We start from the raw sequence: 25,350 nt of genomic DNA, 5'->3' as shown, positions 1-25,350 counted from the left end.
ATGAAATCTCAGTTTGGCACAGAGAGGGGTGAATCATGCTGCCACAAAAATCTTTTGTCATTTGCCAAACAGTATTAAAGAAAAACTCTGACAGATATCCAATCAACATTTAAAAGCAAATTAAAAGAATTTCTGAATGACAACTCCTTCTACTCAATAGATGAATTCTTACATATAAAGTAGTTCTTGTGAGAAAATGAAAACAAAAAGAATTAATTATTTTATGTAAAGAAAACTTGTGTTAAAGTGACATGTTCCACATAATTACGAAATGTCGTATTCATGATCTGTGGAACAAGGATTACTATATATATATATATATATATATATATATATATATATATATATATATACTACTGCCCATTGAAATTGCTACACCACGAAGATGACGTGCTACAGACGCGAAATTTAACCGACAGGGAGATGATGCTGTGATATCCAAATGATTAGCTTTTCACAGCATTCACACAAGGTTGCCGCCGGTGGCGACACCTACAGCGTGCTGACATGAGGAAAGTTCCCAACCGATTTCTCATACACAAACAGCAGTTGACCAGCATTGCCTGGTGAAACGTTGTTGTGATGCCTCGTGTAAGGAGGAGAAATGCGTACCATAAAGGTCGGATTGTAGCCTATCGCGATTGAGGTATATCGTGTCGCGAAATTGCTGCTCGCGTTGGTCGAGATCCAATGACTGTTAGCAGAATATGGAATCCGTGGGTTCAGGAGGGTAATACGGAACGCCGTGCTGGATCCAGACGGCCTCGTATCACTAGCAGTCGAGATGACAGGCATCTTATCTGCATGGCTGTAACGGATCGTGCAGCCATGTCTCGATCCCTGAGTCAACAGATGGGGACGTTTCCGAGACTACAACCATCTGCACGAACAGTTCGACGACGTTTGCTGCAGTGCGGACTATCAGCTCGGAGACCGTGGCTGCGGTTACCCCTGACGCTGCATCGCAGACAGGAGCGCCTGCGATGGTGTACTCGACGACGAACGTGGGTGCAGGAATGGCAAAACGTCATTTTCTCGGATGAATTCGGGTTCTCTTTACAGCATCACGATGGTCGCATCCGTGTTTGGCGACATCGCGGTGAACGCACATTGGAAGCGTGTATTCGTCAGCGCAATACTGGCGTATCACCCGATGTGATGGTGTGGGTACCATTGGTCACACGTCTCGGTCACCTCTTGTTCGCATTGACGGCACTTTGAACAGTGGACGTTACATTTCAGATGTGTTACGACCCGTGGCTCTACCCTTCATTCGATACCTGCGAAACCCTACATTTCGGCAGGATAATGCACGACCACAATTTGCAGGCCCTGTACGGGCCTTTCTGGATACAGAAAATGTTCTACTGCTGCCCTGGCCAGCACATTCTCCAGATCTCTCACCAACTGAAAACGTCTGGTCAATGGTGGCGGAGCAACTGGCTCGTCACAATACGCCAGTCACTACTCTTGATGAACTGTGGTATCGTGTTGAAGCTGCATGGGCAGCTGTACCTGTACACTCCATTCAAGCTCTGTTTGACTCAATGCCCAGGCGTATCTAGGCTGTTATTACGGCCAGAGGTGGTTGTTGTGGGTACTGATTTCTCAGGATCTATTGACGCAAATTGCGTGAAAATGTAATCACATGTCAGTTCTAGTATAATATATTTGTCCAATAAATACCCGTTTATGATCTCCATTTCTTCTTGGGGAATGGCCAGTAGTGTATACGTGTGTGGTACTAGCAACTGCAGCACATAGGAAGTTGTCGTCCTGAGATTAGACGAACAATGACGAAAGTGCAATACCCTTTTCAGCGCGACGTCAAAGATCTTTGTCAAAGAAATTAGACGAATATTTGTTTGTCAAAAAAATATGATATTGTAATACCGGACTTAGATTAGTTCTATTTTGTAATCATGTCCAATTCGATCCGTAATGGTAAGCAGCTATCGTTTCGTGTTTACGCGATTGTAAGGCTTCGATCGCAATGCTTGGCTTCATGTAAATCACAGGAGCCGCCCTCAGCTTTCCTTTCCGTGTACTGTGTTCTGTGGCAGCGGTTTGCCAGCAGCGGGCCGTCGTGTCGCCAGCTCAGGGTCGGAAGCCGCAACTTCATCGTCGAGCTGACGCAATGTGGGAGGGGGGGGGGGGGGGGATTGGGAGATACACACGTGGGGTAGCGTGGAACGACCTTCTGCCCCCAAGTATCCTCCGGCAATCACTGTAAAAGCTGCCGCACAATGGGACCGTACCAACTTCCCCTCACAGATTTGATTCGTATTGACAGGCCGTGCCCTACGTAAAGGTGTCGCAAGGAAAAGGGAAATCTTTCGTACTGTAAAAGTTAGCAATCTGACTGGAACAATTTTCAACAGTATAAACCGCCTGAAGAATGAACTGTGACATGAAACATACAGTAATTGGTTTTGCAAAACCGATCACAAAAACTGCCTCCGAATGACACAAGTTGGCCGTGATTGAAAAAAATAAAAAAATAAAATATTTTGTGCTTACCTCTATTCTGCGCAGCACTGCTGTGTCTTGCACGCTGCAATGATAAAGCTGTAAATTACTGTATCTACACACACTTGAGAGGTACAATGAGTTCTCTGCTAGTTGCAAATCTAACTAATTTTCTGAACGCACTTGGTTCCATGATCCATCAAAAATTGTAAGCGAAAGTTTGGTAAAAAAATGAAATATGCGCTTAAATGACAACACTAAGTTTGTTTTTGTATACTGAGAAAAAGTGCTCAAGGCTGATTTTAAATTTAATGAACGTCTTAACATTCAAACAATACACTTTCCTATCTCTCAAATCAGGCAACGGCCTTGCCGCAGTGGCTACTCCGGTTCCCGTGAGATCACCGACGTTAAGCGCTGTCGGGCGTGGTCGGCACTTGGATGGGTGACCATCCAGGCCGCCATGCGCTGTTGCCAGCCTCGTGATGCCAATTGAGGAGCTACTCGACCAAATAGTGGCGGCTGCGGTCAAGGATACCACCATGACGACCGGGAGAGCGGTGTACTGACGCCATGCCCCTCCTATCTGCATCCTCACTGAGGATGACACGGCGGTCGGATGGTCCCGATGGGCCACTCGTGGCCTGTAGACGGTTTTTTTATCTCTCAAATCAAGCAACTCTCAGTATAAAAACAGAGTTAGTTCGATGACGCAGAACTAGTGAGAAAAGTAACATCGTTATAAGATTTACCTCTGACCTTCCATTAGACCTTCTTTACAAATCAGTTTCCGTTACAATCTTGATATGATCATGTTAATGGAACAATTTGATAAATTGATACTTTACATTTGAAACATGACATTGCCATTGCTTCCTCTCTCTAACACAGCTTAACATTGTCTGGCCCACTGCGCTCTCGCGAACATCGGAGATACTAACCTAACTTCTGCGATACAACGTTACTGCTCGCTCATAATCGATTCAGACACGAAAATTATACTTGACACCTATCAAAGGAAGCGCATAAACAGTCTTTTATAAACCCACACAAGAAATAATGACATACAGTCAAATCTGGTGATTTGGAGGCCAGTAATGTAAGGCTGAATCATTTGGTCCAGCGCGACCGATCTATCGTTCAGTAATCCTTAGATTTAAGAATTCCCGCACTTCCAGATGCCAGTGTGGCGGTGTCCATCCTGTTGTTAAATGAAGTCGCTGTTCGAAAAGAAAGTTCTCAAGCATATGGGGCTATGTGCTTCCTGTAACAGTGTTCTCGTCAAAGAAAAATGGACCATACAACTTTTCCTGTGAAACGGCACAAACACATTTTGGAGAGTCCCTCGCATGTTGTACAACTTCATGTGGTTGTTCCATACCCCATAGTCTCACATTATGATGGTTCACCTTTCCATTTAAATGGAATGTTGCTTCCTCACTACACACTAAGCGTGTAAGAAAACTGTTGTGCTCCTTCTTGCCGAGAACGAAATTACAGAACTTCACACGTTGTTGTTTCTCACCTTCACAAAGAGCTTGCAGTATCTGAATTTCGTACGGTTTCGTGTGTTAAACTCCGACACAAGCCAGACGGACATCGGGGTCATGTTGAGCTGTCGAGCTGCACGGCGAACGGATTTCTGCGGTCTCCTTGTGTAGACGCATTAGACGTCTGTGTCAGACCCTTGGGGACGGCCCGGCAATTTGCCTTTACACAACCAACCTACACTACTGGCCAATAAAATTGCTGCACCAAGAAGAAACGCAGATGATAAACGGGTATTCATTGGACAAATATATTGTACTTGAACTGACATGTGATTACATTTTCACGCAATTTGGGTGCATAGATGCTGAGAAATCAGTACCCAGAACAACCACCTCTGGCCGTAATAACGGCCTTGATACGCCTGGGCATTGTGTCAAACAGAGTTTGGATGGCGTGTACAGGTACAGCTGCCCATGCAGCTTCAACACGATACCACAGTTCATCAAGAGTACTGACTGGCGTTTTGTGACGAGCCAGTTGCTCGGCCACCATTGACCAGACGATTTCAATTGGTGAGAGATCTGGAGAATGTGCTGGCCAGGGCAGCAGTCGATCATTTTCTGTATCCAGAAAGGCCCGTACAGGACCTGCAACATGCGGTCGTGCATTATCCTGCTGAAATGTAGGGTTTCGCAGGGATCGAATGAAGGGAAGAGCCACGGGTCGTAACACATCTGAAATGTAACGTCCACTGTTCAAAGTGTCGTCAGTGCGAACAAGAGGTGACCGAGACGTGTAACCAATGGCACCCCATACTATCACGCCGGGTGATACGCCAGTATGGCTTCCAATGTGCGTTCACCGCGATGTCGCCAAACGCGTATGCGACCATCAAGATGTTGTAAACAGAACCTGGATTCATCCAAAAAAATGACGTTTTGCCATTCGTGCACCCAGGTTCGTCTTCGAGTACACCATCGCAGGTGCTCCTGTCTGTGATACAGCGTCAAGGGTAACCGCAGCCAAGGTCTCCGAGCTGATAGTCCGTGCTGCTGAAAACGTGGTCGAACTCTTCATGCAGATGATTGTTGTCTTGCAAACGTCCCCACCTGGTGACTCAGGGATCGAGACGTGGCTGCACGATCCGTTACAGCCGTGCGGATAAGATGCCTGTCATCTCGACTGCTAGTGATACGAGGCCGTTGTGATCCAGCACGGCATTCCGTATTACCCTCCTGAACCCACCAATTCCATAGTCTGCTAACAGTCATTGGATCTCGACCAACGCGAGCAGCAATGTCGCGACACGATAAACCGCAATCGCGTTAGGCTACAATCCGACCTTTATCGAAGTCGGAAACGTGATGGTACGCATTTCTCCTCCTTACACGAGGCATCACAACAACGTTTGATCAGGCAACGCCGGTCAACTGCTGTTTGTGTATGAGAAATCGATTTGAAACTTTCATCATGTCAGCTCGTTGTAGGTTGGTTCAAATGGCTCTGAGCACTATGGGACTTAACATCTGTGGTCATCAGTCCCCTAGAACTTAGAACTACTTAAACCTAACTAACCTAAGGACATCACACACATCCATGCCCGAGGCAGGATTCGAACCTGCGACCGTAGTAGTCCCGCAGTTCCGGACTGAGCGCCTAGAACCGCTAGACCACCGCGGCCGGCACACGTTGTAGGTGTCGCCACCTTGTGTGAACGCTCTGAAAAGCTAATCATTTGCATATCACAGCATTTTCTTCCTGTCGGTTAAATTTCGCGTCCGTCGCACGTCATCTTTGTGGTGTAGCAATTATAATGGCCAGTAGTGTATTTCTCGGGATTGTTCATGCCATCGTCTAATGCTTTGTTCTGTAGGAGGATCCACACCACACCTAGTACGATAGTCACGGTGAACAGCTATTACTCACCCGCACGCGCAAAATGTAGAACACAAAATGGTTTCTGTTGTCCCGACTAGGCTTGAAGCGGGTGAATACTGCTGCTACCTAGCGAGAACCATATACAACTCGAAACTTTGCTCCTTCCAACAGTACACTGTTCACGTAAATATCTCAAATAACGCGATAGTTTTTTTTTTATCCCATGATGCTTTTTCATACACCCTGTGTCCACCCCAGTAGCTGGGTGGCCAGCGTGACGGATTGCCGTCCTACGGGACCGGGTTCGATTCCCGGCTGGGTCGGGGATTTTCTCCGCTCAGGGACTGGGTGTTGTGTTGTCTTCATCATCATTTCTTCCCATCCGGCGCGCAGGTCGCCCAGTGTGGCGTCGAATGTAGTAAGACCTGCACGAAGGCGGCCGGACCTTCCCCGCGAGGGGCCTCGCGGCCAATGACGCCAAACGCTCATTTCCATTTCCATACACCCTGAATTACAGCTATTGAACTATGTATTTCCGTTAACTTCATAATAAACTCACACAACCGTTTAGAAAACGCGAAGGTGAAAGAATAAAATTTAGAGACAGTGGGACGCAAGCATTCACCAGATCTGTTCTCGGTCCCATTTGGCGACGCCTCGACTAACTTCTCCATGCTGCAACTCGCTTGCTAGCCTTGTCACTTTCTGTACTTTAATCGCTGAAATGTTAATTACATTTGATTCTACAACAAATTCGAATATGCACGACACGTTTCCATGAACCTTACATGGCTCGTTGGCTTAAAGAGCTTTTATTCATTGCACACAATTATAACTCGAAAATAACTAAATACGGAAATTGTCAAACCACCAGTATGTTTCCCGTCATTTCTTTTTACAACAAATCGTACTAATAACGATTCGTTGTCTGGACAAACTACATATATTCATACGGTGCAGCGTATAAAATGAAACCCATGGAATATGGTCTACCGTTGAACACTACTCTTGCTTTCTGCTTGTGACGGAGGGAGCCTTCTTGGGCCGGCCGAAGTGGCCGTGCGGTTAAAGGCGCTGCAGTCTGGAACCGCAAGACCGCTACGGTCGCAGGTTCGAATCCTGCCTCGGGCATGGATGTTTGTGATGTCCTTAGGTTAGTTAGGTTTAACTAGTTCTAAGTTCTAGGGGACTAATGACCTCAGCAGTTGAGTCCCATAGTGCTCAGAGCCATTTGAACCATTTTTGGAGCCTTCTTGCTTCCTATAGACTCTACTGTACGTAGCACGTTGCCGAAATATCGCAGACCTTACCTTGTTTCACGTAACGAAATGGCTTCTCGATGAGAAAGAGCAGGAAGTGACGTGACAAGTCGCAGAGCGCGATGTCAACGTTGACCAGTTCGTCCCGTGTGCCGACGGCTTTAGTCTCATAAGCTCGAGGTCTCCGGATCGAACTTCTTTAAGTGAGTTACCTGCGCCAATATTCGGTGATGTGCTTCCATATTGTCGGCTGGCTCCTGCCTAGTCGTAAAGTAAAGCCTGAAATAAGTTCTGCAGAAATTTTTACGAAGTCTCAGACGGTGTTCAGGAAAGGTAGATTAGGCAGAATTGGTGGTGGAGTGTTCGTGTCTGTCAGTAGTGGTTTATCTTGTAGTGAAGTCGAAGCAGATACTCCGTGCGAATTGGTATGGGTGGAGGTTATACTGAACATCCGAACTAACAAGGGGAGGCCGCCAATTGTGAAATTCAGATTCGATTCATACTGCGCACAATGAAAGCTCATGGCCAGAGGTGTAATGTGGCAAAGCACCAAGATGCACTTCTCAGCCGTTGTCGAGAAAATTGACAGTTAAAAGAAACCGTTGCGGTGAAATACTCTCTACGATTAATAATTCTCTGCGGCGTCGTGGCGCAGCGCTAAGCGCTCGGGTTCGTAATCCGAAGGTCGCCGGATCGAATCTCGCGCCATCTACCCTTTTTTTTTAGTGTTTGTTTTTTGTAATTCTAATGTGTGTATATATATAATTCCCGGCAATCAGTTGCAACTATTATTATTATTATTATTATTATTATTATTAGTCGTAAAGCTTCCAACATGGAAGACGCTAAGTAAAGATGGTTCACTTCTGGGGCTTCTTATTCTTCTTGTTTGCCCACCAGGTCTTCATTCTTTGCGAGAATTCAGCTTTTCTTTCTTCGCTCCATTTTGTTCCAGTTCTCGGCGCTTTTGTCTCTGGTTTGACCTCCCATTTGTCAACTTTAAGTTTGAAATTGTTTCTTTTGTTCATGTCTTCAGTAGTAATGTTGGCTAATTCCAGATCTTTCTTTACATTTTTGATCCATTCTCCTCCATTAACAAGGGATGCTACGTATCTTACTATTTTTTTTGTAAGTCTGTGATCGGGAAGTCTCATTATGTGGCCATAGAATTTTAGACGCCTCTTCCTCATGTCTATCTCTATGTTAGAATATTCTTCAATTTTAGAATTTTTCTGTAATCTATACCCCTCTTTGGTCCATCTTGGTCCCAGAATTTTCCTAATGATTTTCCTTTCCTCTTTCTTCAGGTTTTCCATGTCTGTTTTCTTTTTAAGTGTCAAGGTTTCGCTGGCATATAGCATTATTGGTTTAATTACCGTCTTATAATGTTTAATTTTTGTATTTATAGATAGGCATTTTTTATTGTAAATGTTTTGGACCAGCCCTAGACCCCTACGAGCTTTTAATATTCTTTCTTGTTGTGAGTATTTTTCAGAAATTATCTCTCCTAAATATTTAAAGTATGGTACCCTCTTAATTTCTCCATATTTGGTTTGTAACTTAGAAATTTCTAGATTTGTTGTTGTAAACACCGTTTCCTCAAAAGATATTTGTAGGCCAACTTTTCCTGCACACTCTTTTAAGGTTTCTATCTGTTTGACTGCCATTTCACTAGAATCTGCCATTATTGCAAGATCGTCTGCGTAGGCTAAGTAGGGGATTTGTAGGTCATCTTTTTTGGTTCCCAGTGATATCGGTTTCCAGTACTTTTCTTTTTTGAGTTCTTTTTCCCATTCTGCCATGACTCTATCCAGAACTAAGTTAAATAACAGAGGTGATAATCCATCACCTTGTCTAACCCCAGTTTTTATCTCAAATGATTTTGAAAGTTTTCCCATGAATTTCACTTTGCATTTTGTATTTGTTAATGTCTGCTCTATGATGTTCCGTGTCTTCTTATCCAGTCCTTGTTCTTCAAGAATTTTAAATAGTGTGGGTCTGTGAATTGAATCATATGCCTTTTTAAAGTCGACAAAGACATATACTGTAGGCTTCCTTCGCATTTGTCTCATCCTTGTAATCAATTTCAAGTTTAAAATTTGTTCTGGACATGATCTGTTTGGTCTGAAACCAGCTTGGAAATCTGAGATTTTGGGTTCTAGCAGTTTTTGTGTTCTTTCAAGAAGACAAGCTGATAATATCTTGTATGTGACGGCAAGTAAGGAGATTCCTCTATAGTTGTTCACATCCGATTTATCCCCTTTTTTTATGTAACGGATGTATTAGGGCACATTTCCAATCTTCTGGTATTTCTTCAGTAACCCATGTTTTGAATAATTTTAACTAGCTCATTTCTTGAGTTAGACCCTAGACTTTTGAGAAATTCGGCTACAATTCCATCTTCTCCTGATGCTTTGTTATTTTTGAGTTTGTTTATGTGTTTGATAATTTCTTCTTCAGTTGGCGGTACAGAGTCTTGCTGTTGCGGGGCTTTAGTGCTGGATATTGGAAGAGCTTCTGTTGGTTCTGGACAGTTTAGTAGCGTTTCAAAATATTTGGCTAATTCTTCACAGTTTTCTTCGTCGCTTAGTGCCAGATTCCCATCTGATTTCCGAAAACAGACATTTTGAGGGATATACCCGTTAATTTGGTTTGCAAAAGTTTTGTAGAATCCATGCGTATTATAATTTTTAAAATCTGCTTCTATTGATTCCAGTTGCTGAGTTACATGCATATAATTATGCATATAATAAGTTGTTGAAAGTCGTTTGTCGTGGAAAAACTGGCGACTTCGAACATCATTATGTTTTCCGCAAACAAAGTTATATTTCACAAATGTTATTGTCTTCATAATGTTAACCAAGTATAGTTAACGGAAGACGTAGAAACGATATTCCGAAACGAATACGTATAGCGTAAGTCAAACGTTCGAATTAGAAGAGACCCCACGAACACAAATTTGCTGTGGCAGGTATGAAATATAAACTCCGTTACTCGCTCGTTACGCTTGAAGAACAAACGTTGAATGGGCCGAAACGAGCCGCCGCATAACAGCGTAGTTGCCTGCTAACTTCGAAAGAAGGTAGATGCGGGCCCTAGCGCAACTTACAACATCGTCGAAAACATGGAGGCGGTACAATTGGAGAGCGATCCGCCTTCACCAACACGCATAAGCAATTCATTAATAGTTATATTACAAAAAACTAATAATAAAAAAAAAATTGCATGGCGCGAGATTCGATTCGGCGACTTTCGGATTACGAACCCGAGCGCTTACCGCTACGCCACGACGCTGTAGGAAACTGTTAATCGTTGAGAGTATTTCACCGCAACGGTTTATTTTAACTGTCGATTTTCTCGACAACGGCTGAGAAGTGCATCTTGGTGCTTTGCCACATTACACCTCTGGCCATGAGCTTTTATTATGCGCAGTATGAATCGAATCTGAATTTCACAATTGGCGGCCTCCCCTTGTAAGTTAATAATTGGCTCCTTCTACCGACCCCCAGACTCCGATGATACAGTTGCGGAACAGTTCAGAGAATTTGAGTCTTGTACCAAATAAATACCCCACTCATACGGTTATAGTTGGTGGGGACTTCAACCTCCCCTCGACATGTTGGCAAAAATACTTGTTCAAAACCGGTGGTAGGCAGAAAACATCTTCCGAGATTGTCCTAAATGCTTTCTCCGAAAATTATTTCGAGCAGCTAGTCCACGAACCCACGCGAATTGTAAATGCTTGCGAAAACACACTTGACCTCTTAGCCACAAACAATCCAGAGCTGATAGAGGGCGTCATGACTGATACAGGGATTAGTGATCACAAGGTCGTTGTAGCTGGGCTCAATACCGTTTCTTCCAAATCCACCAGTAACACTCATTCGTCCTCTGTTAGAATATTGCTGCGCGGTGTGGGATCCTTACCAGGTGGGATTGACGGAGGACATCGAAAGGGTGCAAAAAAGGGCAGCTCGTTTTGTATTATCACGTAGTAGGGGAGAGAGTGTGGCAGATATGATACGCGAATTGGGATGGAAGTCATTACAGCAAAGACGTTTTTCGTCGCGGCGAGATCTATTTACGAAATTTCAGTCACCAACTTTCTCTTCCGAATGCGAAAATATTTTGTTGAGCCCAACCTACATAGGTAGGAATGATCATCAAAATAAAATGAGAGAAATCAGAGCTCGAACAGAAAGGTTTAGGTGTTCGTTTTTCCCGCGCGCTGTTCGGGAGTGGAATGGTACAGAGATAGTATGATTGTAGCTGGACGAACCCTCTGTCGAGCACTTAAATGTGAATTGCAGAGTAATCATGTAGATGTAGATGTAGATGTTGAACCCTGCCTAGTCGCCGAATATGGGATGTATAGCAAAACTGCTTTCTCGGATCGCTGAACAACAATTCAAGCAAATCGTATTAATGAGTTTTATTACGAAAAGTAAATGATACTACTTTGTGAGAAATGCAATAGATGGGTCGCAAGCAAAGGACGACGTAAACAAAAAGCAAGTTCCTCAGTATACAGGGTGGTCCATTGATAGTTACCGGCCCAAATATCTTACCAAATAAGCGTCGAACGAAAAAACTGCAAAGAACGAAACTTGTCCATTTTGAAAGGGAGAACCAAATGGCACTATGGTTGTCCCGCTAGATGGCGCTGCCATAGGTCAAGCGGATATCAACTGCGTTTTTTTAAATTGAAACCCCCATTTTTTATTACATATTCGTGTAGTAAGTAAAGAAATACCAATGTTTTAGTTGGACCACTTTTTTCGCTTTGTGACAAAAGGCACTGTAATAGTCACAAACGTATGAGTACGTGGTATCACGTAACATTCCGCCAGTGCGGACGGTATTTGCTTCGTGATACATTACCCGTGTTAAAATGGACCGTTTACCAATTGCGGAAAAGGTCGATATCGTGTTGATGTATGGCTATTGTGATCAAAATGCCCAACGGGGGTGTGCTATGTATGCTGCTCGGTATCCTGGACGACATCATCCAAGTGTCCGGATAGTTACGTTACGTAAGGAAACAGCAAGTTTTCAGCCACATGTGAAACGTCAACCACGACCTGCACCAAATGATGATGCCCAAGTAGGTGTTTTAGCTGCTGTCGCGGCTAATCCGCACATCAGTAGCAGACAAATTGCGCGGTAATCGGGAATCACAAAAACGTCGGTGTTGAGAATGCTACATCAACATCGTATTTCCATGCACCAGGAATTGCATGGAGACGACTTTGAACGTCGTGTACAGTTCTGCCACTGGGTACAAGAGGAATTACGGGACGATGACAGATTTTTTGCACACGTTCTATTTAGCGACGAAGCGTCATTCACCAACAACGGTAACGTAAACCGGCATAACATGCACTACTGGGCAACGGAATATGGCTGCGACGAGTGGAACATCAGCGGCCTTGGCGGGTTAATGTATGGTGCGGCATTATGGGAGGAAGGATAATTGGCCCCCATTTTATCGATGGCAATCTAAATGGTGCAATGTATGCTGATTTCCTACGTAATGTTCTACCGATGTTACTACAAGATGTTTCACTGCATGACAGAATGGCGATGTACTTCCAACATGATGGATGTCCGGCACATAGCTCGCGTGCGGTTGAAGCGGTACTGAATAGCGTATTTCATGACAGGTGGGTTGGTCGTCGAAGCACCATACCACGGCCCTCACGTTAAGCGGATCTGACGTCCCCTGATTTCTTTCTGTGGGGAAAGTTGAGGATATTTGCTATCGTGATCCACCGACAACGCCTGACAACATGCGTAAGCGCATTGTCAATCCATGTGCGAATATTACGGGAGGCGAACTACTCGAGAGGAATGTCGTTACACGTATTGCGAAATACATTGAGGTTGACGGACATCATTTTGAGCACTTATTGCATTAATGTGGTATTTACAGGTAATCAGGCTGTAACAGCATGCGTTCTCTGAAATACGTTCACAAAGGTACATGTATCATCGAAATAAAATGTTCAAACGTACCTACGTTCTGTATTTTAATTTAAAAAACCTACCTGTTTCCAACTGTTTGTTTAAAATTGTGAGCGATATGTTTGTGACTATTACAGCGCCATCTATCGCAAAGCGACAAAAGTGGTCCAACTGAAACATTCATATTTCTTTACGTACTATACGAATATGTAGTAGAAATGGCGGTTCCTATTTTAAAAAACGCAGTTGATATCCGTTTGACCTATGGCAGCGCCATCTAGCGGGCAAACCACAGCGCCATCTGCTTTCCCCCTTCAAGCTAGATGAGTTTCGTTCATTGTAGTTTCTTCGTTTGATGCTTATTTCGTGAGATATTTGACCCGGTCACTATCAATGGACCACGCTGTATACAATTCTAATGTAAGCAAAATAATACTATCAACGCTTATACCCAGGTCTCCATTCCTGAAGCTTTTGTAGAACTGGGCCGCGACAAGTCCGCTTATGTCCTCTTCGCATACAGGTCGCTGCCGCGCGTTGTCGTCCTGGAAAGGGGTCGGACAGCGTGCAGTTGGCCGACGTCTTCTTCACAGGCCTCTCTGCAATCTCATTTCCGACTGGAGTGCTGGAGCTTGACTTTATGCCGTAACTGATATATGACTACCGAAAATCGTACATGATTGTAAAGAAAATTTGTTTGGCAACACACACACAGTGTTAACATTCGTGGACAAACAAAAATTCATTCATTACATCTGCCGTATGTCGCGATAACTATTGTTTTCCATGTTTCTAGTATCAGTATCATCCTGATTAGTGGAGCATTACGCATTGTGCAAGTCACAAATGTAGAAGTAATAATAAAAATAAATTTCAATCACCAACCTTCTCCTCTGGCAATCTGCTTTTATTAATACCATAGCACACGGGAATTCATGTTAACTTGAGAAAACAAAGCAGATTATCTGACACATTCATGCAGCTTCAGTAATAATTACTACCATACTTTTTCTAAAATAAAATTCTCTAGAACTTCTGTTGAAAACTTTGTGCAATTGCGTGGAATTAAAAAAAATGGGCCAAGTAGTTAACAAATTAAAAATTTTACGTAATTGCTTCTTTGCTTCTCTAGATGTTCAGGAAAACTACTGGAGAAACACATCTGGGACATTTATTAGATTCACCAGGTCAATAACAACAAAATAAATGGAATTCGTGCTCCACTTTAACCTCGTACAGTTTTGCGTTGGCTGCATACGAGGGTCACTCTAAAAGAAATGCACACTATTTTTTTTAATCTATCTTTTATTCTACATGTTTCAACGTTTTACAGTGTGTAGATACACCCTTTAGGAACAATATTTTCATTTCTCCACATAATTTCCATCCCTCTCAACTGCCTTAAGCCATCTTGGAACCATCGCCTGTATACCCGCACGGTAAAATTCTGGACCAACCTGTTGGAGCCACTGTTTGGCAGCGTGCACGATGGAGTCATCATCTTCAAACCTTGTTCCACGAAGAGAGTCTTTCAGTTTCCCAAAGACATGATAGTCACATTGAGCCAGGCCAGGACTCTAAAGTAGGTATTTCAGTGTTCTCCATCCGAGTTTTGTGATCGCTTCCACGGTTTTTTGACTGACACCTGTCCGTGCATTGTCGTGCAACAGCAAAACATTCTGCTTTTGCCGATGTAGTCGAACACGACTCAGTCGAGCTCGAAGTTTGTTCGGTGTCGTCACATATGCATCAGAATTTATGGTGGTTCCACTTGGCACGATGTCCACAACACAAAACAACGTAGCCATAACTTTTCCAGCAGAAGGTGTGGTTTTGAATTTTTTTTTTTTTTTTTTTTTTTTTTTTTTCTTTGGTCAGTTTGCATGATGCCACTCCATTGATTGCCTCTTCGTCTCTGGTGAAAAATGATGGAACCATGTTTCATCACCTGTCACAATTCTTCCAAGAAATTCATCTCCACCATTCTCGTACTGTTCCAAAAGTTCACTGCATACCGTTTTTCTCGTTTCTTTGTGAGCCACTGTCAACATCCTGGGAACCCACTTGGCACAAACCTTTTTTAACGCCAACACTTTCAGTATTGTGCAAACACTTCCGTCCCCTATCCCAACGAAGCGTGACAATTCGTTCACTGTGATGCATCTGTCAGCAGTCACCAATTCGTTAACTCTCTGCACATTGTCTGGAGTGTGTGCAGTACGAGGCCTGCCGCTGCGAGGACAATCCCCAATATTGCCGTGCCCGCTTTCATCACGTAACCTGTTGCCCACCGACTAACTGTACTCCCATCGACAGCAGCATCTCCGTACACCTTTTTCAACCTCTTGTGGATGTTTCCCAGTGTCTCGTTTCCACAGCACAGGCATTGTAGGACAGCACGTTGCTTCTGACGAACGTCAAGTGTAGCAGTCATCTTGAAGACATGCTGTGACGGCGCCACTCACGGGAACAGGTTGAACTAAGTTTGAAAACAAGCGGGAAGGATGTATCTGCAAACTGTAATACATTCACACATGCAGAATGAAAACTCTATTTTTACAGAAATAGTGTGCATTTATTTTGGAGTGACACTCTTATTAGTGAAGTTGCTAAAGTTCAGGCGAAATTATTTATTAGACTTACTCCATAACTAAGTATTTGTGGACCTGTTTATATGAACTTTTTCCTTTAGTTTTACCTGTAGAATACCTTATTAAAATATTTGCATATCTTCATGAATGACCCTCTCTATATCGTTGTTGTGGTCTTCAGTCCAGAAACTGGTTTGATGCATCTCTCCATGCTACTCTATCCTGTGCAAGCTTCTTCATCTCCCAGTACCTACTGCAACCTACGTCCTTCTGAATCTGTTTAGTGTATTCATCTCTTGGTGTCCATCTACGATTTTTGCCCTCCACGCTGCCCTACAATACTAAATTGGTGATCCCTTGATGCCTCAGAATATGCCCTACCAACTGATCCCTTCTTCTAGTCAAGTTGTGCCACAGATTTCTCTTCTCCCCAATTCTATTCAATACCTCCTCATTAGTTACATGATCTACCCATCTAATATTCTGCATTCTTCTGTAGCACCACATTTCGAAAGCTTCTATTCCACGCTCCGATTCGTAGAATGCCAGTTTTCTTTCTCCTGATAACGTCCTCCTGAGTAGTCCCCACCCGAAGATCCGAATGGAGCACTATTTTACCTCCGGAATATTTTACTCAAGAGGATGCCAACATCATTTAACCATACGGTAAAGCTGCACGCCCTCGGGAAAAATTACGGCTGTAGTATCCCCTTGCTTTCAGTCGTTCGCAGTACCAGCACAGCAAGACCATACTAATGTCATATACCTGTGATTTTAAACTGCACGTGAACCATACGAAAAAATAAATAAATAGAAATACATATCGCTTGAATTAGTCACTTGTTATTTTGAGTGAAACTAGTCTTTGCGAGCAACCGCAGGAAAAAAATCGTGTCAGTCGGTTTTTTTTCTTAGAGTAAAAGCAATCAGTGGGAGCGATCGAATGAAAATATTCGACACCGTTGTAACTTTTCATATTGACTGAATTATTCAATCTTTCCTTTCAAGTGAAAACAATCAGTAATTTTTTATGTTAGTTGAACCATGCACTCAATCTTTTAACTGAAACCGCAAGTTTCACAGAGGAAGACCGCACTGCAGTTCATTCTCTAAATCCTCACACGAACGAAAAAATGGATGACATCGAAATAAGTGTGCAAGCAATAGAAAAGCAACTGGAATCACTCAACAGAGGAAAGTCCACTGGACCTGACGGGATACCAATTCGATTCTACACAGAGTAGGCACCCTTCTAACAGCCGTGTACCGCAAGTCTCTAGAGGAACGGAGGGTTCCAAATGATTGGAAAAGAGCACAGGTAGTCCCAGTCTTCAAGAAGGGTCGTCGAGCAGATGCGCAAAACTATAGACCTATATCTCAGACGTCGATCTGTTGTAGAATTTTAGAACATGTTTTTTGCTCGAGTATCATGTCGTTTTTGGACATGGATTCCGGAAACAGCGATCGTGTGAGACCCAACTCGCTTTACTTGTTCATGAGACCAAGAAAATATTAGATACAGGCTCCCAGGTAGATGCTATTTTCCTTGACTTCTGGAAGGCATTCGATACAGTTCCGCACTGTCGCCTGATAAACAAAGTAAGAGCCTACGGAATATCAGACCAGGTGTGTGGCTTGATTGAAGAGTTTCTAGAAAACAGAACACAGCATGTTGTTCTCAATGTAGAGACATCTACAGACGTTAAAGTAACCTTTGGCGTACCACAGGGGAGTGTTATGGGACCATTGCTTTTCACAATATATATAAATGACCTAGTAGATAGTGTCTGAAGTTCCATGCGGCTTTTCGCGGATGATGCTGTAGTATACAGAGAAGTTGCAGCATTAGAAAATTGCAGCGAAATGCAGGAAGATCTGCAGCGGATAGGCACTTGGTGCAGGGAATTGCAACTGACCCGTAACATAGACAAATGTAATGTATTGCGAATACATAGAAAGAAGGATCCTTTATTGTATGATTATATGATAGCGGAACGAACACTGGTAGCAGTTACTTCTGTAAAATATCTGGGAGTATGCGTACGGAACGATTTGAAGTGGAATGATTATATAAAATTAATTGTTGGTAAGACGCGTTCCAGGTTCAGATTCATTGGGAGAGTCCTTAGAAAATGTAGGAGGTGGCTTACAAAACACTCGTTCGACCTATACTCGAGTATTGCTCGTCAGTGTGGGATCCGTACCAGATCGGGTTGACGGAGGAGATAGAGAAGATCCAAAGAAGAGCGGCGCGTTTCGTCACAGGGTCATTTGGTAAGCGTGACAGCGTTACGGAGATGTTTAGCAAACTCGAGTGGCAGACTCTGCAAGAGAGGCGCTCTGCATCGCGGTGTAGCTTGCTGTCCAGGTTTCGAGAGGGTGCGTTTCTGGATGAGGTATCGAGTATATTGCTTTCCCCTACTTATACCTCCCGAAGAGATCACGAATATAAAATTAGAGATATTCGTGCGCGCACGGAGGCTTTCCGGCAGTCGTTCTTCCCGCGAACCATACGCGACTGGAACAGGAAAGGGAGGTAATGACAGTGGCACGTAGTGCCCTCCGCCACACACCGTTGGGTGGCTTGCGGAGTATAAATGTAGATGTAGATGTAAAAACTTACTTTCACACTTAGGCTGACGAATCATTAAGTCTAATTGATCTAATGTGTGCAAAACTTCAAAAGCATCTCTGTTATGTAACAGAACAGTAATCCCTTCATGTCACATACTCCTGAAAGTTTTCTGGTAATTCCAGGACAGTATGTGCAGCACTTGCCACGTACTTTTCGAGACAGAAGCAGCTAATTCACACGCATTCGACGTCTTTTTGATAGGAAAACCCGCATTGCAACACTTCTCTACAACCAAACAATCATCATCCTCGTACCAAACCCAACCTAGGAAGGTTAAACCTAAACTACTTCATGCGTTATTCTACGCCGCCCAAAAACTGATTGATATCTGGTGTGTTGTGTCCAAGCTGTCGGGCCATCTCTGACGATGCTGACGATCGTTGTCGGTGGCACTGACCATCCTCCATGGTGTCCCCATCTCCCTGTGCGATTTCCGTGTTTTTTGAAACCCTGAAGAGGAACAATGGTGGCCGTCGATTTGCTTCGAATAGTTGCAACCCTGGTAGAGTCATGACTCAATGACTCGATGATGATGATGATGACGACGAGGTCCCATACTCTTTGACAGAGCGTAGGGGAGGATGCGGGAGACCCTCACCGCTGTACTAGGCAAGGTCCTAGTGGAGGTGGTTTGCCACTGCCTTCTTCCGACCGTAATGGGGATGAATGATGACTATGAAGAAGACACAACACACAGTCATCTCGAGGCAGGAAAAATCCCCGACCCCGCCGGGAATCGAACCCGGGACCCCGTGCGCGGGAAGCGTGAACGCTACCGCAAGACCACGAGTCTATAGGCAGCGGCAAACATTTTTTGATGATGAAGACACTGACCGTCTTGTATTGCAGTGGGATAAATTTGTCAGCAGCTATAGCGATTACTTTTGAAATATAGGGCTATTCAAAAAGAAGGAACACATTTCAGACATTTACTTCTTCCAAACTACAAAAAATAGAAACACAATTCCATCGTTCCTGGAAAGCGAAGAGTTCACATTTGTATGCACTCAACGTCAGCACCCTCTGTTACACGACAAATATCAAAACGTTGGCTCATTTCCTGCCACACACAAAGCACTTGCTCTCTAGTTATCGAATTCACAACGATGCGATGTCGCAGACTTTAAAGAGTGTCAGGCATAGGCGGGATAAAAACGCGGTCTAGACCTAACCCCACAGATAAGGCACAAGGTGTAACGTCTGGAGATCTGGAAGGTCGCCGGCAATGAAGTTCATCTTCCTGCAATGGTGTCGTTCAGGAAAGAGAACAGCAAGAACTTATGAGGACTTGTGATCACGAGGTAGATTAAGGTAATTATGCTACTTAGGCAGCAAAGTAACCCGTGACAAACTAAACGAGTAGGACGTCAAAAGCAGACTAGCATTGGCAAAATGGGGCATTCCTGCCCAAGCGAAGTCTACTACTATAAAACACATACCTAAAATTGGGGAAGAAATTTCTCAGAAGCACAGCATTGTATCGTGTGATAATGAAACATGGACTGTGGGGAAAATCTGAACAGAAGAGAATCGAAGCAGTTGGGATGTGGTGCTACAGACGAATGTTGAAAATTAGGTGGACTGATAAGGTAAGGAATGAGTAGGTTCTTTGACACTACGTACAACACGACTGCATAGCTTGTTAGGTTTCTGAGGAGACCCTTCAGAGATTTATTGGATTTGAGACAGTTTCGGGTGGTGGACGGTAGAAATTTGTGGCAGCTGCAGAAAGTGTCTGTAGTCATGTAAGGTAGTGATGGTTTTATTAATTTACATATTTTACAGGAAAATTCCGTAAACTGAAAGTAGGACTTGGACTCTGTGGGCTCCATACAATCTTAATTATATATATATAGATAATAAATTATTATTATTATTATCATTTCGTGTGGTTGAATCGCATTGTGCAGGTCTGTCTATTGGACGTCACTTTGGTGACCTGTGTGTCCCTCATCTACGCCGGTTACCTGGCTGGGGAAAGGGGATCTACACTTTAACGTGGAAACCGAACCACATGTTGTTTCTGGCGACTCTTCACTACGTTGAGAGGTTAAAACGAAGGCCGAAATATCCATGGTGTGACTGAGTTTCGATCCCACGACTTCTCGGTTTCTAAGTATATGCTTTTTTGCTAGACCACCAGGTCCGACACGTCTAGAAATATTTCATCTAGAGGTTTTAACGTGGGAGTTTCCGTGTTATGTCATATATGGCCGTATCTTTTGATTGCATTGACTTAGAAGCTTCGACTTTTTACACCACTAAGGGACCATAGATCTTAGTACTTGACATAACTTATTTAGGTTTTCCGTGATGATTTCCCTATATCACTCCAGGAAAATGCCGGGATGATTCCTTTGAAAGGGCACGGCCGACTTCCTTCCCCGTTGTTGTTGTTATGGTCTTCAGTCCTGAGACTGGTTTGATGCAGCTCTCCATGCTACTCTATCCTGTGCAAGCTTTTTCATCTCCCAGTACCTACTGCAACCTACATCCTTCTGAATCTGCTTAGTGTATTCATCTCTTGGTCTCCCTCTACGATTTTTACCCTCCACGCTGCCCTCCAATACTAAATTGGTGATCCCTTGATGCCTCAGAACATGTCCTACCAACCGATCCCTTCTTTTGGTCAAGTTGCGCCACAAACTTCTCTTCTCCCCAATCCTACTCAATACTTCCTCATTAGTTATGTGATCTACCCATCTAATCTTCAGCATTCTTCTGTAGCACCACATTTCGAAAGCTTCTATTCTCTTCTTGTCCAAACTATTTATCGTCCATGTTTCACTTCCATACATGGCTACACTCCATACAAATACTTTCAGAAATGCCTTCCTGACACTTAAATCCTTCCTTCCCCATCCTTCCCTAATCCGATGGGGCCAATGAACTCGCTGTCTGGTCTCCTTCCCCAAAACAACCAAAACCAACTTAGCCTAAACTTGAACTTGATATCTCTATCCGTTCCTGAGAGAAAGGAGTCTTAACCATCGGGCAAATAGACGGACAAAAAGAGGTTTCTATAAGATTTTGGTTTTTACCGATTGAGATACGTAACCCTAAAAATATATTTAACAATTATATTTGAAGATGTGTGATGGACTGCCATAATACACTACTGGCCATTAAAATTGCTACACCAAGAAGAAATGCAGGTGATAAACGGGTATTCATAGGACAAATATATTATACTAGAACTGACATGTGATTACATTTTCACGCAATTTGGGTGTATAGGTCCTGAGAAATCAGTACCCAGAACAACCACCTCTGGCCGTAATAATGGCCTTGATACGCCTGAGCATTGTGTCAAACAGAGCTTGGTTGGCGTGTACATGTACAGCTGCCCATGCAGCGTCAACACGATACCGCACTTCATCAAGAGTAGTGACTGGCGTATTGTGACGAGCCAGTTGCTCGGCCACCATTGCCCAGATGTTTTCAATTGGTGAGAGATCTGGAGAATGTGCTGGCCAGGGCAGCAGTTGAACATTTTCTGTATGCAGGAAGGCCCGTACAGGACCTGCTGAAATGTAGGGTTTCACAGGGATCGAATGAAGTGTAGAGCCACAGGTCGTAACACATCTCAAATGTAACGTCCACTGTTCAAAGTGCCATCAATGCAAACAAGAGGTGACCGAGACGTGTAACCAATGGCACCGCATACCATCATGCCGGGTGATACACCATTATGGTGATGACCAATACACGCTTCCACCGCAATGTCGCCAAACACGGATGCGACCATCATGATGCTGTCAACAATACCTGGATTCATCCGAAAAAATGACGTTTTGCCACTCGTGCACCCAGTTTCGTCGTCGAGTACACCATAGCACGCGCTCCTGTCTGTGATGCAGCGTCAAGGGCAACCGCAGCCACAGTCTCTGAGCTGATAGTCCATGCTGCTGCAAACATCGTCGAACTGTTCGTGCAGATGGTTGTTGTCTTGCAAACGTCCCCATCTGTTGACTCAGGTATCGACACGTGGCTGCACGATCTGTTACAGCCATGCGGATAAGATGCCTGTCATCTCGACTGCTAGTGATACGAGGCCGTTGTGATCCAGCACGGCGTTCCGTATTACCCACCTGAACCCACCGATTCCATATTCAGCTAACAGTCATTGGATCTCGACCAAGGCGAGCAGCAATGTCGCGACACGATAAACCGCAATCGCGATAGGCTACAATCCGACCTTTATCGAAGTCGGAAACGTGATGGTACGCATTTCTCCTCCTTACACGAGGCATCACAACATCGTTTCACCAGGCAACACCGGCCAACCTCTGTTTGTGTATGAGAAATCGGTTGGAAACTTTCCTCATGTCAGCACGTTGTAGGTGTCGCCACCGGCGCCAACCTGATGTGAATGCTCTGAAAAGCTAATCATTTGCATATCACAGCATCTTCTTCCTGTCGGTTAAATTTCGTGTCTGTAGCACGTCATCTTCGTGGTGCAGCAATTTTAATGGCCAGTAGTGTACAATGATTAACTGGAAAGTCTGTGCACTATGAACATAAACAAAAATGGGTATACAATACTAGTGTTTAAAAGTTGTTAGAAACACCAGTTTTAAACAAAGAAATGTTTTATAGCTTTTTGTAGGTACTGTCTTAATGCAATGAATATTGTTGAGAGGTCGTTCTAAGAGTACCGCATATTATGAGACGCTGTACAATGATTTATTTTGTTTTGACGTTCGTTGTAGCTCAATGTGCAATAAATGAAGATAGATTTCCTCCCGCCCCTCTCGTTGTAAAAACTGTAATTAAGAATTTTTCGAGCCAAACCTAGAATTGAGGAAGTAATATCAGCGAAAACTGTCTTCTTATCAGTATCATCTCCAGTGCAGTGATATAGTGAGGTCAGTTTCGAAACCATAGCACATTAGATAGTTAAGTGGATGGGATATTCTCTGTTTCTGGCTGAACATTTCGTGCTATGCATAGCTAGGCTTTGTCCTATTGGAATATGTCATGTCGGTTGAGATGATGCAGTCACAGTGGCAGTTTCTTTGAGATGACGTTTACTAGTGATGCGCCCTACACTTTGGTACCGGATGATCAGTTGACTATGTGAACGAATCCAGCATGACAACACACAGGTCTAGTTATTAAGAGGAGAGTAATTTAGTTTCCAGTAATATATCGTTTCTCTATATACCTGGGAGCTTAGGAGGGTACGTCACTCAGTGAATTGCCACTGTATTTCCTCTGGCCTTGTCTGTAATGTGCTAGATCACCATTTTGAAAGGGCTGATGACCATTTGACACTGCATTGTAAGGAGAAATTGTAGACTGTTTCTACCCTGATGTGGACGTGTAAAATAAGGATCTCTGATAATGTACTGATGAACCTCTGCATCTATTCACTTGTTGCATCTGTTGTAAAAAGCAAGGATACCATAGTGACTTGCGATGCACAACATTTACCAACTGTTCCGTTACACAGCTTAGGCTGTGCCTATACACTGAGGTGATAAGTGATGGGGTACCTCTCAATATCATGTTGGAACACTTTTCGCCCAGTGTAGTGCAGAAGCTCGACATGGCATTAACAAGTCATCGGAACTCGCCTACAGATGTATTGAGCCGTGCTACCTCCATAGCCAAATCGGTTATGTCCCATAAATTTTTGATGGTAATCATGTCTGGCGATCTGGCTGGCCAAACCATTATGCTAGTTGTCCAGAATGTTCTTCAAACCATTCACGAACAATTGTGGTCTGGTGTTTGGGAACGTAGTCCACGAACGGCTGCAAATGTTCTCAATGTATCCAGAACGAGATTTTCACTCTGCAGCGGAGTGTGCGCTGATATGAAACTTACTGACAGATTAATACTGTATGCCGGACCGAGACTCGCACTCGGGACCTTTGCCTTTCGTGGGCAAGTGCTCTACCAACTGAGCTACCCAAGCACGACTCACGCCCCGTCCTCACAGCTTTACTTCCGCCAGTACCTCGTCTCCTACCTTCGCAGGAGAGCTTCTGTAAAGTTTGGAAAGTAGGAGACGAGGTACTGGCTGAAGTAAAGCTGTGAGGATGGGGCGTGAGTCGTGCTTGGGTAGCTCAGATGGTAGAGCACTTGCCGGCAAAAGGCAAAGGTCACGAGTTCGAGTCTCGATCTGGCACACAGATTTAATCTGCCAGGAAGTTTCGTTCTTGAAGTAGCCGAACATAATATTTTCCAGTCAGTAGTTGGTTGGGACCACAGGACTCAGTCCTTCCCCAGTAAACACAACCCACACGTTTATGGAGCCACAGTCAGCTTGCACAGTGCCTCTTTGACAACTTGGGTCTATGGCTTCATGGAATCTGCACGACACTCGAAGACTCCCATCAGCTCTTAACAATCAAAATTCAGGCTCATCTTCCAAAGCCACCGTTTTCTGGACATCTAGGATCCAACCGATATGATCACAGGCCCAGGCTATACCATGCTGCTAGCAAAGGCACCCACATCGGTTGCTTGCTGCCATACCCATTAACGTCAAATTTCACCACATTGTCTAATGGATTGATTCACCATATGTCCCAAATTGATTTGTGCACTTTCTGTTAGCATTGACAAGTCTAAGCAAATGCTGCTTCACTCGGTCGTTAGGTAAAGGATGTTGACCACTGCATTGTCTGTAATGAGAGGTATTGCCTGAAATTTATGATTCTTGGTACTCTCTTGATATGATCTTGAAATATTGGATTCTTTAACGATTTCTGAAATGGAAAGTCTCTTATGTCTGCCTCCAAGTACTATTCCACATTCGACATCTGTTAAAGCCTGTCGTGTGACCATAATCGCATTGTGAACTTTTCACGTGAATCACCTGAGTACAAATGACAACTCCGGCAATGAACTGCTCTTTTATACCAGGCGTATGTGATAGTACTGTGTGCTGTGTGTGCATATCGCTATCCCATGACATTTGTCACCTCAGCGTACACAAGTACTGAGGGTGCCGTGTAAGGACAGAAGACTATTTAGTGACACCATGTTTCAGAATCATCCGCAATGGCAGCCACCAAGGACAAGCAGGAGACTGCAGCTGTGAACGTGGGCG

At 43.9% G+C, this 25,350-nt stretch overlaps 1 protein-coding gene and 1 pseudogene across 1 annotated transcript in view; both read left to right on the top strand.

Moving 5' to 3' along the window:
* The window catches only part of LOC124553410 (serine/threonine-protein phosphatase 6 regulatory ankyrin repeat subunit C-like), a 101,852-nt gene that overhangs the window by 68,349 nt on the left and 8,153 nt on the right, over positions 1 to 25,350 (top strand). Inside the window, exon 2 of the mRNA XM_047127275.1 lies at positions 25,291 to 25,350. This exon is cut by the window's right edge and continues 514 nt beyond it. Within this exon, the coding sequence (XP_046983231.1) occupies positions 25,291 to 25,350 (60 nt within the window). The remainder of the gene's footprint in view (positions 1 to 25,290) is intronic.
* LOC124554358 lies at positions 2,829 to 2,946 on the top strand (annotated as a pseudogene).

This window comes from Schistocerca americana, chromosome 11, assembly GCF_021461395.2.
Source record: "Schistocerca americana isolate TAMUIC-IGC-003095 chromosome 11, iqSchAmer2.1, whole genome shotgun sequence".
NCBI lineage: Eukaryota > Metazoa > Arthropoda > Insecta > Orthoptera > Acrididae > Schistocerca > Schistocerca americana.
This window is presented reverse-complemented; position numbering and strand designations above follow the sequence as displayed.